Here is a 13,805-nt window from a genome sequence, read left to right as displayed (position 1 = left end):
GGACTGTGCTGAACAAAATTGCAGGGTCAGATTCTAAAAAGAAGTATCAGAAACACCTGGTTCACACTCTAGTTTTCATATTCGAGTGAAGCAATACAGGAAGAACATAGCAGCCATAATGTGATGCTATTTTTAAAATATCGCCATATTAACACATCATCTTCCTTGGTTGCTGCTGATAACTCAGTAGGCATAGACATTATGAGCGCATCAAGCTCAACATGCATAAAATAGCACTATTGAAAACATGCTAAGAACCTGTTAACTTAGGCTAATATTTGCTTAACATAATTTTTTAAGCCCGCTTTCATCTCATGCAATGTGTTTTTTTTTATAGGCAAGCTGGGGTTAGGTAGACACCCACCAGTTATACAATGTACCATTGGGTTTTGAATTTGCAACGTCCCAACACAAGGTGACATGCACTAACAGCTCCTACCAAACAAGCCGATCCCCCCATCGGTTCCTCTCATACAATGTTAGTGTCACACTAGCGATTATTTTGCCATGAAATCAAAAAACTGAATTTCACAGTTAATTGGCCGTGCCTTACAGGCCGTACACAAGCTGTGCTTGAGCCAAACTTTTGGCTCTTTGAGTTCGGTTCAATAATCCTGAACCTGTGCTAGGCTTGAGCTTGACTTGATTAAACTAGTTAATAAAATTTATCCTAAATTATTTTATTAAAATATAAACTCTATATGTGCACACACACACACACACACACACACTCAACTCTTATAAAACTCTGTTAAGATTTCGAGCTCAGTTTGTTTATTAAAACAACCGAGTTCGAACTGATGTCATAACAAACTGAACTTGGGCAGTCTGTGAACCACACGGTTTGTTGCTTATCCTCGGTCCTATCCTATTGTGTTGCTTTTTGGATGTTCATAGTGTAAAGCTCCACCGCTACTCCCTGTTAGCTTTGGCTTTGTAGCAAGAGACGTGCACCCTGAATATCGAACTTATGTCATCCTTCGACTTGAATGCCTTAAGCCGTCCCACACAGCCACATGCATGGAATTGTGTGGAATCATCCTGTTGGATGGCTTGGTCATTAAATCTATAATGACAGAATGAATACCAAACGTATTTTTTTCTCAAGTAGGTCGAATTGTCAGTGTTGAAGCAAACTTAACCAGGTATAAATGGATAATCACAGTAAAGAAGCACAGTTTATAGACATGATTGAGCAGTCCAAACAATTAATTTCTAAACAGAAAGAAAAAAAACGTCATGTTTGTTACTTTTTTTGTCATTAGTAAGCGATCACCCATACACACTTTTCTTCCCTTCCAACTCATACAACCGATTCAGAAGAAATAGCAGCATATGAAATCAAGAATGTTCTGGGTACAATCATAGCAGCAGGAGCAACTGCAACATAAGAAACAACACACACAAGTAAGCAAAATTAAAGGTTGAAGTGAAAAGGAGAAAACCATGACCATGAAGGACAAAAAGAAAGTTGCAATACTCCTTACCATTTATCAACCATCTTGTGTTGGTCATCTGCAATCTGAAAATTGCTACTTTCCTCATGAGAAATCTCCTGTGATTGTGGTGGCGCCATCTTCATCCGGAGGCTAAGAGAGGGGGCTGGGAGTGGTTGTGGAATGCTTTGGTCTTGAGAGGTTAGGAAATAGAATATAAAAAACCCATATATATGATGCCCACTTTCTGGCAGTGAGCAATTGTCCTTTCTTTAGTTTTTTTGTGTCATGAAGTTGTCCTTTCCATTCTGAAGTGTGCCATAATGACCACCCAATTGCAAGAATGGCCTAATTTGTTTCCAGTCTAAGCCTTGTCAGCACAAAGGTCCCATTAAAGAGGTCCTTAACGTATTGTTTAGGGACTAATTGTTGGTATGTTTTACATGCGTGTTTGCTGATGAAATCTAGCTTATATAATTCCTCAGTATTATAATGGTGAAAGTCTACTATGCATCGGCCTATTAGCTCAGTTGGTTAGAGCGTCGTGCTAATAACGCGAAGGTCGCAGGTTCGAAACCTGCATGGGCCAAATTTAATGCTATTAAATTTCGTTTAACTTTTTGGTTTAAAATATATGTTTTCTTCGTTAATCGTCAGTGGCCTATTAGCTCAGTTGGTTAGAGCGTCGTGCTAATAACGCGAAGGTCGCAGGTTCGAAACCTGCATGGGCCATTTATTTTTTACCTTTTCTTATCCCATTACCGCTTCGTTCTCATGAAATTTACTTAAAAGCTTATATAATAATAACAAGTAAAGAAGATATCTATCTATTTATTTATTTTACTTTTGGAAAAGGTCTGTGTGTCATACGTAAATACGATATAAACTAACCTCACAACATAATATTGAACTATTTTTTCTACCTCACTTCTCAGACAGAACATCATTTTTTGCTCCATTGCATTTTCTGAAAACATTAGTTGCATCATGAAAAAGTTATAAAAGCGAATTATTATTCGTTCATTTCTTGTGAAATATTCACATTTTCAGAAATTTTTATCTAAGACACTTAGCTATAAATTTTTAATCTTAAAAAGTAAGGTTTTTCTGCATATGAATTCAGTCCATGTATCCTAGAAACTGTAAAAATATATACACTACTAGGTGCACATGGTAATAATCGCTACAATTGTTTTACTTAAAATGTTGATGAAATTTTTAGAAATTGAACAATCATATAAACGAAAAAGATAATTTATTGCAAACTTTTTAAAATCTCTAGAAATGCACAATTGATCTCAACATGCAGAAATTACAAAATGATTCAATAAGCAAAAATTGCATTTTATAGTAGTAATAACAAACGGGATCCCTGCTGAAAACCTCCCCGATTTTATAAAACAGGGTTCGAGCCCACCTGGTTCTATTAAGTGTATAAATGAACCAAGCTGAGCCATGGCTAGTTCTCGAACTTCACCACCGTCCACCCTTGACATTGACCAGCTTTGTATTAAGTTTGGGCTTGGCCTCAAGCTTGGTCATTTTAGTAGACTATGCACAGGGACAAGCTATTTTGGCCGCCTGTCCCTGGTGACACAAATAATCATGGACACGTATAGATATATTTTAATGTGTTTTAATAGTTTTTAAATAATTTCAATAATAGTTCAATAAAATTTTTACTTTTTATGTATTAAAACATCCCATGTCTTATATTTCATTTTTTTTTTGAACTTGTGTGAAACTTGCATCGTGTGTCGAGTCATGCCCGTATCTTTGTGATATAATTAGCAAAACTCATTTTAAGATACGCCATTATAAATACAAATTGAATGAATAAAATTTCAAAAGTAAAATAGCAATGAACCAAACAAGCCAAGAAGACAGTCTAATTGTTTTATGAGAGAACCAAGGTACTGTTTGGATTGCAGGTGCAAAACCTGGTTTGCCAAGAACTAGAAATTCAAGTTTTTGGTCATTAATAACTTAAAAAACAAAAAAAAAAGGTTGGCCAATTTCCGGTCAGCCACTGGCTGGGAATTGACCTTGATGGTGTTGCACGGCGAGGGTGGCACCATCCCAGCTGGTGGCGGGAACGGAGGTCCGGATTTTGAGACGAAGCGGGGATGGAGACCTTGTGCCCCGCCTCCTGCGGCCCTGCCCCTGTCTACATCCCTAGTTAGAGTGGGTTCGGTTATGGACCATAGGACCCACCCAATTTTCATACCGTTATGACCCCAGGCTTTTGCGCGACCTCCCCACTGCCTCCCTCGCTCAGTCACTCTCTGATTCACCCTCACCTTTCTTCCCCAACCTTCCCCATCACTCATTCCATCTCTTTCTGCAAAACCCTAACCCTAGCCGTGGACCCCCCCCCCCCCAAAAAAAAAACCTATGGAAAATGCCTGTAAGAAGGAGAGGAGTTCCGGCCTCCACTGGACGTCGAAATCCCTCCGCCTCCTCCTCCTCCGGCCGACCTCCCCCACCGAAACCCTAAGCCTCGAAACCCCAAGACGGCTCCCAGTGATCCAACTCTTCGATTGCCTCCGCTGCCTGCCGACAGCGTCGTCGAAGGCCTCCGCCACCCCTTCATCTACTCCCTCGCCGATCTCGGCATCCCCGACAAGCCCCACCGCAACATGCTCAGGATGATGAAGGGCAATCCCTTCAGGAAGCCCGACATCTCTCAGACGGTCCAGGAAATCCTTGAGAGGATCGATCCCGGGATCGGAATCGTCGTCGACGTTGGGATCACGACGTTCGCAGCCGCCGCGATGGGTTCAGGGTCTTTGCCTTCAAGCTGGTGTTTGAGAACCTACAGAAGTTGTGCGATGCGGTCACGGTGTTCGCGGCTGCTGCATCCGATCGAGCCGGGAATATTACCTTTCCATAAGGCATGTAAGAAATTTCAGATCCTTGACTAGTTTCACTTCATTTTTGTGCATTTGTAATTGTTCATTTTTTTTATAACGTGATTGCATTTAATTAGGAATTCTTGTGCTCGATTCGAATTTATATTTCTTTATTTACTTTTGCTAATCAAATTTCCTTTATTGTTGATTTGAATAGTTTATTCATAGTTATGTGTTTCCATAGCTGTTCAGGAAAAATTTAAATGAATTGACACCATGATGTGATGAGGATCTTGCTTTAAATGCACCTTTTTCTTGGTCCCAGTTATAGGATATTGTTTCATTATCAAGATTTCCCTATTTGTGACTCATTAATCACGAATTATAGAACTTGGGTTTAGCATAAACATCTCTTGTAAACACACCTTTTACTGCCATACCTTTTTCAAAAGATGCAAAAATATTTGGTTGATATACTTGGAGAAAGAATAATGTGATTGTCTTTTGTTTCCTTCTCCTATATTGGATAATTGATTAAATTGTGGGATTCAACATCAGGGAAGAGCCTTGCTTACATGGTTTGGGTTATTCAGAATCTGGTCCAACAATGTGCAATATGTTTCCTTTGTACGTGTTAAGGAGAAGACGTCTGGTGTGGATCAAAGTCCAATTAGGACTCATGTTCATGAGGAGTCTAATTCAGAGAAGAGTCCTGAAGGTGACTCTCCAGATGACTCCTAACTTGAGTTCATCAAATCAAATTAAGAGAAGTGGTGAACTTCTGGAAGTCTCTAATGAGAACCCAACTGGTGAACACGTCACCCACAGGGGGAGCCTAATTGAGGGACATCTAATTAAGGATGATGATGAAGAATATCTGAAAGACCTGTAATTAATTATTTGTTGTTGGATAAGCCCTACAGGGAAAATCGTGGGTTGAGTTCAACTCTCCCAAAACCGTGTACTGTGTAATCTATAAATAGTAATGGAACCTCTCATCTCTGGTGTGTCTGTCAGTTTATGCATCAACCCACTACAGTGCACTGGATGACTGTCAAGAGAATCCCGCATTACATCAAGCACGCGTTGCAATTTGGGTTGCTTCTCCCTAAATGTGTTATATTTCAAATCTCTGCATATTCTGATGCAGACTGGGTTGGTAGTATTGATGATCGTAAGTCTCCTGGTGGATTTGCAGTGTTTTTGGGCTGTTTTCTAATATCCTGGTCAGCCAGAAAACAATCCACTGTTACCCGTTCCAACACTGAGGCTGAATACAGAGCTTTATCCAACACTGCTGCTGAAGTCCTTTGGCTCTCTTATTTGCTTCGTGATCTCGAAATCTCTACATCTAGTCCTCCAATACTGTGGTGTGATAATATTAGTGTTTGGTATATGTCTGATAATCCAGTTTTCCACAATCACACCAAACATATTGATATTGATGTTCACTTTATTAGAGATCATGTGGCTAAACATCATCTCATGGTGAAGTACATTTCCTCTGTAGATCAAATTGCAGATCTTATGACTAAGTCACTATCTACAACAAGATTTACTCTACTGCATTCCAAGCTCAACACCCTCATTAGGCCATTCAGTTTGAGGGGGGCTGTTAAGGAGAAGACGTCTGGTGTTGATCAAAGTCCAATTAAGACTCCTGCAGATGAGAGTTCTGCTCATGATGAGTCTATTGCAGAGAAGAGTCCTGCTAAGAAGGTGACTCTACATAAGACTCCTAATTGGAGCTCATCAAATCAAATTAAGAGAATTGGTGATCTTTTGGATGTCTCTAATGAGATCCCAACTGGTGAATACGTCACCCTAGCCTAATTTAGGGACATCTAATTAAGGATGATGATAGGAGAATATCTGAAAGACTTGTAATTAGTTATTTGTTGTTGGATAAGCCCTACAGGGAAAATTGTGGGTTGAGTGCAACCCTCAAAAAAATGTGTACTGTGTAATCTATAAATAGTAATGAACCTCTCATCTATGGTATGTCTAAAGAACAGAGAGAGAGAGAGAGAGAGAAAATTGTTCCTTCATAGACATAGATCCTCCCTGAATCGAACCACGATAAAATTGTGTGTCTTGTGTGATTGCTTGAATGTGCTGAGATTTCTCTATTAGTACGCATATCAAGGAGTTAAAAAATAGGTAAAGTTGAAGAGAGCAAAAAGCATTTGTTGTTCATAGTCTTGCATATCAAGTAAATTATAAGTTGTCATCATGGTGAAAATATGATTCTTTTTAAAATGGTTTATCCGCCTACTCTATGTTGGGAAATACAATAGGTATGACAACTAGGGGTGGCAATCGGGTCGGGTTGGCGCGTTGGCGGGTCAGCATACCTCAACACGAACCCGACCCATTTATTAAATGGGTAACCCAACACGACACAGTTAACCCGTTTAATAAATGGGTCAGGTCGACACGACACGACGACCCGTTTATTAAACTGGTCGACCCGATAACATAGACTCGATCTTCCGATAATTTAGGATTCGGAAGAGGCGAAAGGGGTCTGGATAGAACAGAGAGACCAGTTCCCATTCAGAATAAAGGAAGAAATCCAAATCCAAAAAGAGAAACGGAAAAGAAGAAAACCTCTACCTGTTGAGAAGAGCAGCAGATTTCGCCCAAAAGAAGAGGATCGAGACGAGAAGAAGTAGAACGTTCGCGACAAATGACAAGAAGTTGTATGCGGCTCTGTCGAAGAGCAGCCAGAAGGTCGAAGCCGCCACGAGGACTGCAATGCAGACATTTCGTCGCTTCCATAACAAGATATCAACAACTGCAAGAGAAAACCCTATCTCTGATCAGCAATCGACACCCAAAACCACAAAAACTCTGGTTAATTCCATCTCAAATCAAGCTGGAAACTAGCGAAATCAATAAGCACAAGGCCGATTGAAAATCGTGATAAATGCAGACAAAATTTTTGTATATGTGGTAAAGATTCAAGAAAAGAACCTGCTCCCCCCACCGAGGGATCGATGAATGAACTTCTTAGGGTTAGGGTTTTCTGAGGAAGGAGACGACTGGTTCTCGTCCATCTCGAGGAGAGGGAGACGAGAGAAATGTGAGGAGAGAGAGAGAGGAAGAGGAGCAGGCTTCAATCGGGGCTCGGCCAAAACAACGAGAGAGGTCTCGGGCTCTGCGGCTTGTAAAGTTAGGAGTTAGGGTTAAGGTTAGATAAGTTAATAACTTAATATATATAAACGGCTTGGGGGTTGACGGGTTCGTGTAAACGGGTTAACCCACCCGCCTAACCCGTTTATTAAACGGGTCAGACGGGTTGGCGGGTTGGCATACCCCTAACACGAACCCGACCCGTTTAATAAACAGGTTAGGCGGGTCGACCCGTTTAAGCCAAACTCGAACCCGGCTAAGAAGCGGGTCGGGTTGGCGGGTCGTGTCAGATTTTGCCACCCCTAATGACAACTGAGTTTGATCAAAAGTAAGTTCTGAGATACATATTAAACACATTGTTTTTAAAGTGATAGTTGTCTCACTTAGGATTAGATGCTTGGTGCAATGAGTATTCATGCAATATCGCTCTCAAGATACAACTAAGTTTTCTCCTACTCCTGAAGGTTGGTACATGTCTTGCACTAGGTGAGACTGAGCAACTCAACAGAGACCACCTTGAATAGCCTCTTAACTAGAATAGGTTGACCGTAGGTTCAATTAGAGAGACTCTTGACTAAGTTAAGTTTGAAGCTCATGAGAGGGAGAAAATACTAAGGGAGAGAGCGAGAACTCATGGGAAAGAGGAGAGTATAGCTTGAGAGTTGGTGATGAAAATGAGAGGAGGCATTTGGGTTTATATAGGCCCAAGCCTCAATGACTAGGAATCAATGCCAACGGCTAGAAATAAATGGCTTAGGTTGACACAACGGCTAGCAATTAATTTTCTTAAATAAGGTCTATAGCTAGTACAAAAAAGGTTATAAGTTGAGCACAATCAATGGACAAAAAAGATACTCAACGAGACATATAAGGCCCTACCAAGTCTCAAATGATCAAAAAATTGATGTGCAGTCAAAAGTCAAATGCGGTCAAACGGTCTGGAATAAATATAGTAATATAGAGGACCATTTGATCATAAATGGGCCCACCTTTAAATAGCTCAAACAGTTAGGATAAATAAGCTTTAATAGGCCAAACAACTAGTGAGCAATAGTCAAATAATGACTAAATCAATTAAGTTTCCTAATAGCTAATCTAGAAGAGTGTATAAAGTCAAAGTCAAATCAAACATAACTATGATCTTAGCCTAGCTAGGTAGCTTGTTCAAAGTCAAGATAAACATGATTAAGAGTTTAAGCTAGGTAATTGCATAAATTTGGAACACAGTTCCAACCGTCTCCCCACATTGATCAAAATTATGAAAAATTCAAGAGGCTATTCAAGAAGATTCAGTGCATAAATTATGGTACATTTTAGGTCTGAACCTCCACATTAGTGTTTCTTAGTCATGGTCAATCTAAGACCTCAATAGTGTTAGTTTTGAATTGAGAATCCTAATCAACTTTCTAGACGTGGTAATACACACTTTCACTTCAAGTGATCATAGTGTGTTTGCTCACTAAGCTCCTGGTTGTGTTTGATTTGATTTTGACTTTCTACACTCTTCTAAATTAGTTATTAGACAATTTAATTGATTTAGTCATTATTTAATAGTTGGACACTAATTGCTTGACCTTTTAAAGCTCATTCATTGCTAGTCGTTTGGGTCATTTAAGGCATTTATAGTTAGCCGTTGGGTCTATTTATGACAAATGGTCTTCTAAATTTTCCTATGTATCCATGATTGTTTGACTTGCTTTGACTTTTAACTGCGGTTTAGTTTTTTTTACCGTTTTAGAGCTGATAGATATTTGTCTCGTTCATTGCCTTTTTAGTTTGTTGATTGTACTCAACCTATAACTATCTTTCTACTGGTCATTGAGCCCATTTAAGGACACATATTGCTAATTATTGTGTCAACCTAGGTAATTTATTTTTAATCATTGGCATTGATTCCTAGCTATTGAGGCTTGGGCCTATATAAACCGAAGGCTCTCTTCTCATTTTCATCATCGGCTCTTGAGTTTTCCTCTCCTCCTCTCTCCCTCGAGCTCTCGCTGTCTCCATTTTTTCCTTTATTGTGAGTTGTAGCCTTGACTCGGTCAAGAGTCAAGCTAATTGAGCTTAGAGTCTACCTATTCGAGTCAAGAGGCTATTCAAGGTAATCCATGTCAAGTTGTTCGGTCTCACTCAATGCAGGGTGTTGACCGACCTTCGTGAGTAGAAAAAAGCTTGAATGTTTCTTGAAAGTGATATTGCTTAAATACTCATTGCACCAAAGTTCTAATCCTAAATATGACAACTATCGTTTTAAAGACGTGTCAAATACGTACCTCCGGGCCTACTTTCTATCAAGCTCGGTTGTTATACTCTATTTCCCAACACTATTTTATTTACAATTCTCAAAGAATAGAGGAAATTGTGCCCAGTCCATTGTGGGCTCAAGTGGAGCATATTTGAAAAAGCGAGTAAAAAGTTGATCTGAAGATATAAATTACTAGCAGTCTCCTTTGTTTTGATTTGATGCATAATGAAATACCTTTCGATTCCGTACACTTTGAAGTCTGTTAGGAAGGGTTTTTCCAGTGCACTAGATAAAGATAACACATGCATAAAATCTTTGCAGAGATCACAAGTTCACAACTGTTTATTTTTTGCAATCAGTCTTTATGGTCTGTTTGCACATAGTTGTAGACTGTAGCTGCACTATGTTTGAATTAAAAAAAATCTAAATATACCACATTTCGTGGATTATCCTCCGGGCCTAGTCCAATTGGTGCTCCTATGATGCCTAGCATAAGAGGTATTTTAACATTTTTATATACACTACTTTATCTAATATGGTAATATTACCTTTAAAAGTAATAGCTAAATGAAGACGCATGAGCTATCTGAACTGAATCTGATTATTCTGTCTGTAACTTGTGCTGCATATATTATGGTGAAACATATAACTGAAATTCTACACAACTTGAATCAATCCTTTCATAAGTTGCAACACCAATATTCTTGAAATGGTCCCAATTTTAGGTGTTTTCTGGAGATAACTACCTTAATTTGTCACATTCCATTGCTTTATTCAGAAGCGATACTCTTGGCAGCTGTTGTGCCAATAGCTTCACAGCCATGTTTTGTGTCACCAAATCAACCAAGATCTTGACCCTTCGCCACACTGAACAGATTAAAGCCTGATATCAGATGTTTCACCTTCTAGTGAAACTGTTCTTGAAATGGGTGATGTACTCTGCTTTTCATCTTTAGGCTCTATTTGGGAGCCAAACGAGGGTGTAATTAATACTACCTACCCTTACAGGTGTTTGGGAACCCTGTTTTGAGAGATGAAAATGGTGTTGAGAGTGGAGATAGGCTATTTTCAACTATATTCTCACAAGAATGTTATTGACAACTCCAGCCTCATCTCCTTTTTTAATCTCTACTCCCATCACCCCTCTCATCTCATCTCCAACAGCGGCTCCCAAAAATAGCCTTAATGTAGCATGAAAATACCCTGATGTTTATGCTAAAACATGCTTAGGAAGCAAATCCTAGCTTGCGACCGGTTATGATTTGCTGCCGGTGATCTGAAGTTCGAACTACAACAACAAACAACAACAACTACGCCTTCATCCCAAAACAATTGGGGTCGGCGATATGAACCAACATAGAAAATCATTCTGGGTCTTCCACATGAATCCTTCTCCTCCATTCATTTCTATCCAATGCCATGTCCTCGGTGAGGTTCAAAGCATTCATATCATTTCCTATCACCTCCATCCATGTCTTCCTAGGCCTACCCCGACCTCTTTTAACTAATATATTTTTCCATTTCTCCATCCTTCTAACTGGAGCATCATTAGGCCTTCGTCGAATATGTCCAAACCACCGTAAACGATTCTCTCTCATCTTATTTTCAATGGGTGCAACGCCTATCTGAAGTTCGAACTAAATATTATAATATTATGGGATTATTTGTTAATGGTTGTGAACTTGTTGGGACATCTTCTATGTGAAAAGTTTGGAAAATAATGCTGCTACTTTTGTTTGCATCTTCATATGTATTTGTGAAATGAATTTATGGTTGTTCGGAGGTCTAAACCCTTGTAGTGTGTGTGCACGCAAGGACCCCATTTGGGGTTAGAACCTGCAACGTCCCAACACAAGGTGACGTGCACTAACTGCTCCTGCCAGACAAGCGGAGCCCCCGTTGGTATGTTGCAGCAATAATTGGATTTACGATGATTTTGCACCTTTTAACAGTTGGTTATAAGACTTGATAACGGTGCCATTTCTGCAAGCGGTGCAAAGTTGGCGTTCAAATCAAACCAAGAGATTGCCATTGAAGTGATGTCCATCCCTTTGGATTCTGTTATACCTGATTCACAGCCTGTAGTCCTGCTCAAGATTGATGTTCAGGGTTGGGGGGAAGTACCATGTGCTAAGAGGGGCAACCAAGTTGCTCTCTAGGAAAGGAAGTGAAGCTCCATATCTCATTTATGAGGAGGGCGAGAGATTGCTTGCTGCAAGCGTGTTAGTGAGATCAGAGAATTCTTAGCGAGCGTGGGGTATCATCAATGCACACGTCATGGAACTTATGCGCACTGTAAGAAGGGCTAATTCCATAATGTCAAGGGCCGACCTCGTTCCCAACTCAGGCGCTGTCTAGACGTGTCGTATCAAGTTCGAAATGGGACCAGGAAAAAAACCTTCGTATCAAACACGTATAGCCAAAACCTGGCAGGCTTTTACAATCCACAAACCTCACCTTTTGCCACGTTATTTGGTTGCTGACACGTGTCCCAGAACTTGAAAGGTTAGCCCTGAGCTTTACCATGTTAAAACTGGCCTTGGCCTGAGCCTGTAGAATGCAAATCATTCAACCACGTCTGCTCATCATGGAGGGTGTGGGAGAAGGTCATGCTAACCAAGTCTCAGCCGGGCCACCGTGCCAAGCTCCAGAATCCGAAGAACAAGCTGTAGAAAAGGCTAACAAACCCCAAGAAACTTCCGAGCCATCGTTCAAAACTTCAGAACCGGAACAAGTCAAGAAAGGTAAGTCCTACACAAAAGCATATTGTTGATGTTGTTCTTTACAGAAAATAACGTTATAATTAAGTTATGATGCTTCGCAGAGATGATCAGGGAGATATTCCTATGGAGAAGGAAGAAGATGAGTCTGTTGGTGCTGTTCGCTGGGACGTTGATGTGGGTTTTGTTAGAGATGTACGAGTGCAGAGTGCTTACGCTGGTTGCATGGTCGGCCATGGTGGTCGTTACTGGAGTTTTTGCATGGAATCTTGTGGCCCTTCTCATTGGAAAGTAAGGTTTTATATTAAAGGTTAATTTTATTGATTTTGGCGATGTTTGGTTGGTTGAATCTCTTCTTCTTCTTCTCATTGGTTTGGAAAGGGAGATCATTAGGGTGCCGGATTTGGAGATCTCCGAGCAATCGGCCGTCGATGCTGCACGCAGATTTTGCAGGAGGATTGAGGATGGTGTGAAATGGGTACGCAAGGTGGTGGTGGAAGAGAGGGATTTGGTGGTGTTTGGAGAGATTGTGGGGGCTTTGTGGGTCGTTTCGGTGGTTGGTAGCTGGTTCGACCTGATTTCGTTTGCCTACTTGTGTGAGTTCTGTGATCGTTATGAGCTCTAGTCTGCCTGAGTCGGCTCCGTATGCTTTTTCAAACACCAAGGATTTCTAGCTCCTTTTATTAACTTGTGCTTCTTGGTGGTGAGGGTGCAGGTGTTGTTCTTGGTCTCATTTTGCCTGTTACTTACCTCAAGTATGAAGAGAGGATCAAGAGGAGTTTTCAAAGTGCAAGACGAGGAGGAGAAAGGATGTATAAGGCTGTGGATGAGAAGTTATTATCAAGCATTAGGAAGAAACCTGCAAAGGAGAAGAAGGTCGAGTAGGACAAGGAATCTCTCTCTCTCTCTCTCTCTCTCTCTCTCTCTCTCTCTCTCTCTCTCCTGTATATTTGTGGTTCTCTTGTGACTATAACTGTTGGTTGCACACTTTGTGTGTTTACGCATCTCTTGATAACTGCAAAATGACCTCGTTGTGGTGCCTAGTGAAAGCCATGAATGTCATGTCACATGGTGCCTCATGTCACGTAGACACGAGGACAGTGGACATGAAATTTTTTCAAAAAATAAGGTCGTGACACGGCATTTTGTAATTGTTAATAGATAAAAAAAAAACTTCTTTGACATTTTAATAGTGGAAATTGCATTTTTAGTGAAATATTAGAAACATTAGAATATTACTGAAACATGAAAATAATGGTCAAACGTGTTGGTGTCCGTGTCGTCGTGGCTGAATGCATCCTCTCGTGTCGAACCGAAGATGACGTGCCCTGTGGCAACTCTTTTGCTGGATTCTCATGTAAGTGGGTATGAACAAAACCGATCAAATCGGATAAGAATATCAAAGTTCCAGCTAAAA

The 13,805-nt window shown here is 40.3% G+C and overlaps 1 protein-coding gene and 2 non-coding genes across 4 annotated transcripts; all 3 read left to right on the top strand.

The window, feature by feature from the left end:
• The first annotated feature begins 1,951 nt into the window (after positions 1–1,951).
• On the top strand, positions 1,952–2,025 carry TRNAI-AAU (transfer RNA isoleucine (anticodon AAU)). The gene has a single exon. It is a non-coding gene; the product is annotated as a tRNA-Ile (tRNA).
• Positions 2,026–2,094: 69 nt separating this feature from the next.
• On the top strand, positions 2,095–2,168 carry TRNAI-AAU (transfer RNA isoleucine (anticodon AAU)). Its single transcript has one exon. It is a non-coding gene; the product is annotated as a tRNA-Ile (tRNA).
• Positions 2,169–3,829: 1,661 nt separating this feature from the next.
• LOC149847868 (reticulon-like protein B13) lies at positions 3,830–13,575 on the top strand. 2 transcript variants are annotated; one of them, XM_090009654.1, is made up of 5 exons: positions 3,830–4,334; positions 11,621–12,412; positions 12,493–12,679; positions 12,770–12,984; positions 13,104–13,575. In XM_090009654.1, the coding sequence occupies exons 2-5, from the start codon at positions 12,226–12,228 to the stop codon at positions 13,271–13,273; spliced, it is 759 nt and encodes a 252-aa protein (XP_089865780.1). In that variant the 5' UTR covers positions 3,830–4,334; positions 11,621–12,225; the 3' UTR covers positions 13,274–13,575. The 2 variants fall into 2 exon arrangements, with proteins under 2 accessions (XP_089865780.1, XP_089865786.1); XM_090009660.1 differs by lacking the exon at positions 3,830–4,334 and having other exon boundaries at positions 11,358–12,412.
• The last annotated feature ends 230 nt before the right edge of the window (positions 13,576–13,805 follow it).

The sequence above is a fragment of the Nuphar pumila genome, chromosome 1 (genome assembly GCF_984573655.1).
Source record: "Nuphar pumila chromosome 1, dmNupPumi1.hap1.1, whole genome shotgun sequence".
NCBI classification, from domain to species: domain Eukaryota; kingdom Viridiplantae; phylum Streptophyta; class Magnoliopsida; order Nymphaeales; family Nymphaeaceae; genus Nuphar; species Nuphar pumila.
This window is presented reverse-complemented; position numbering and strand designations above follow the sequence as displayed.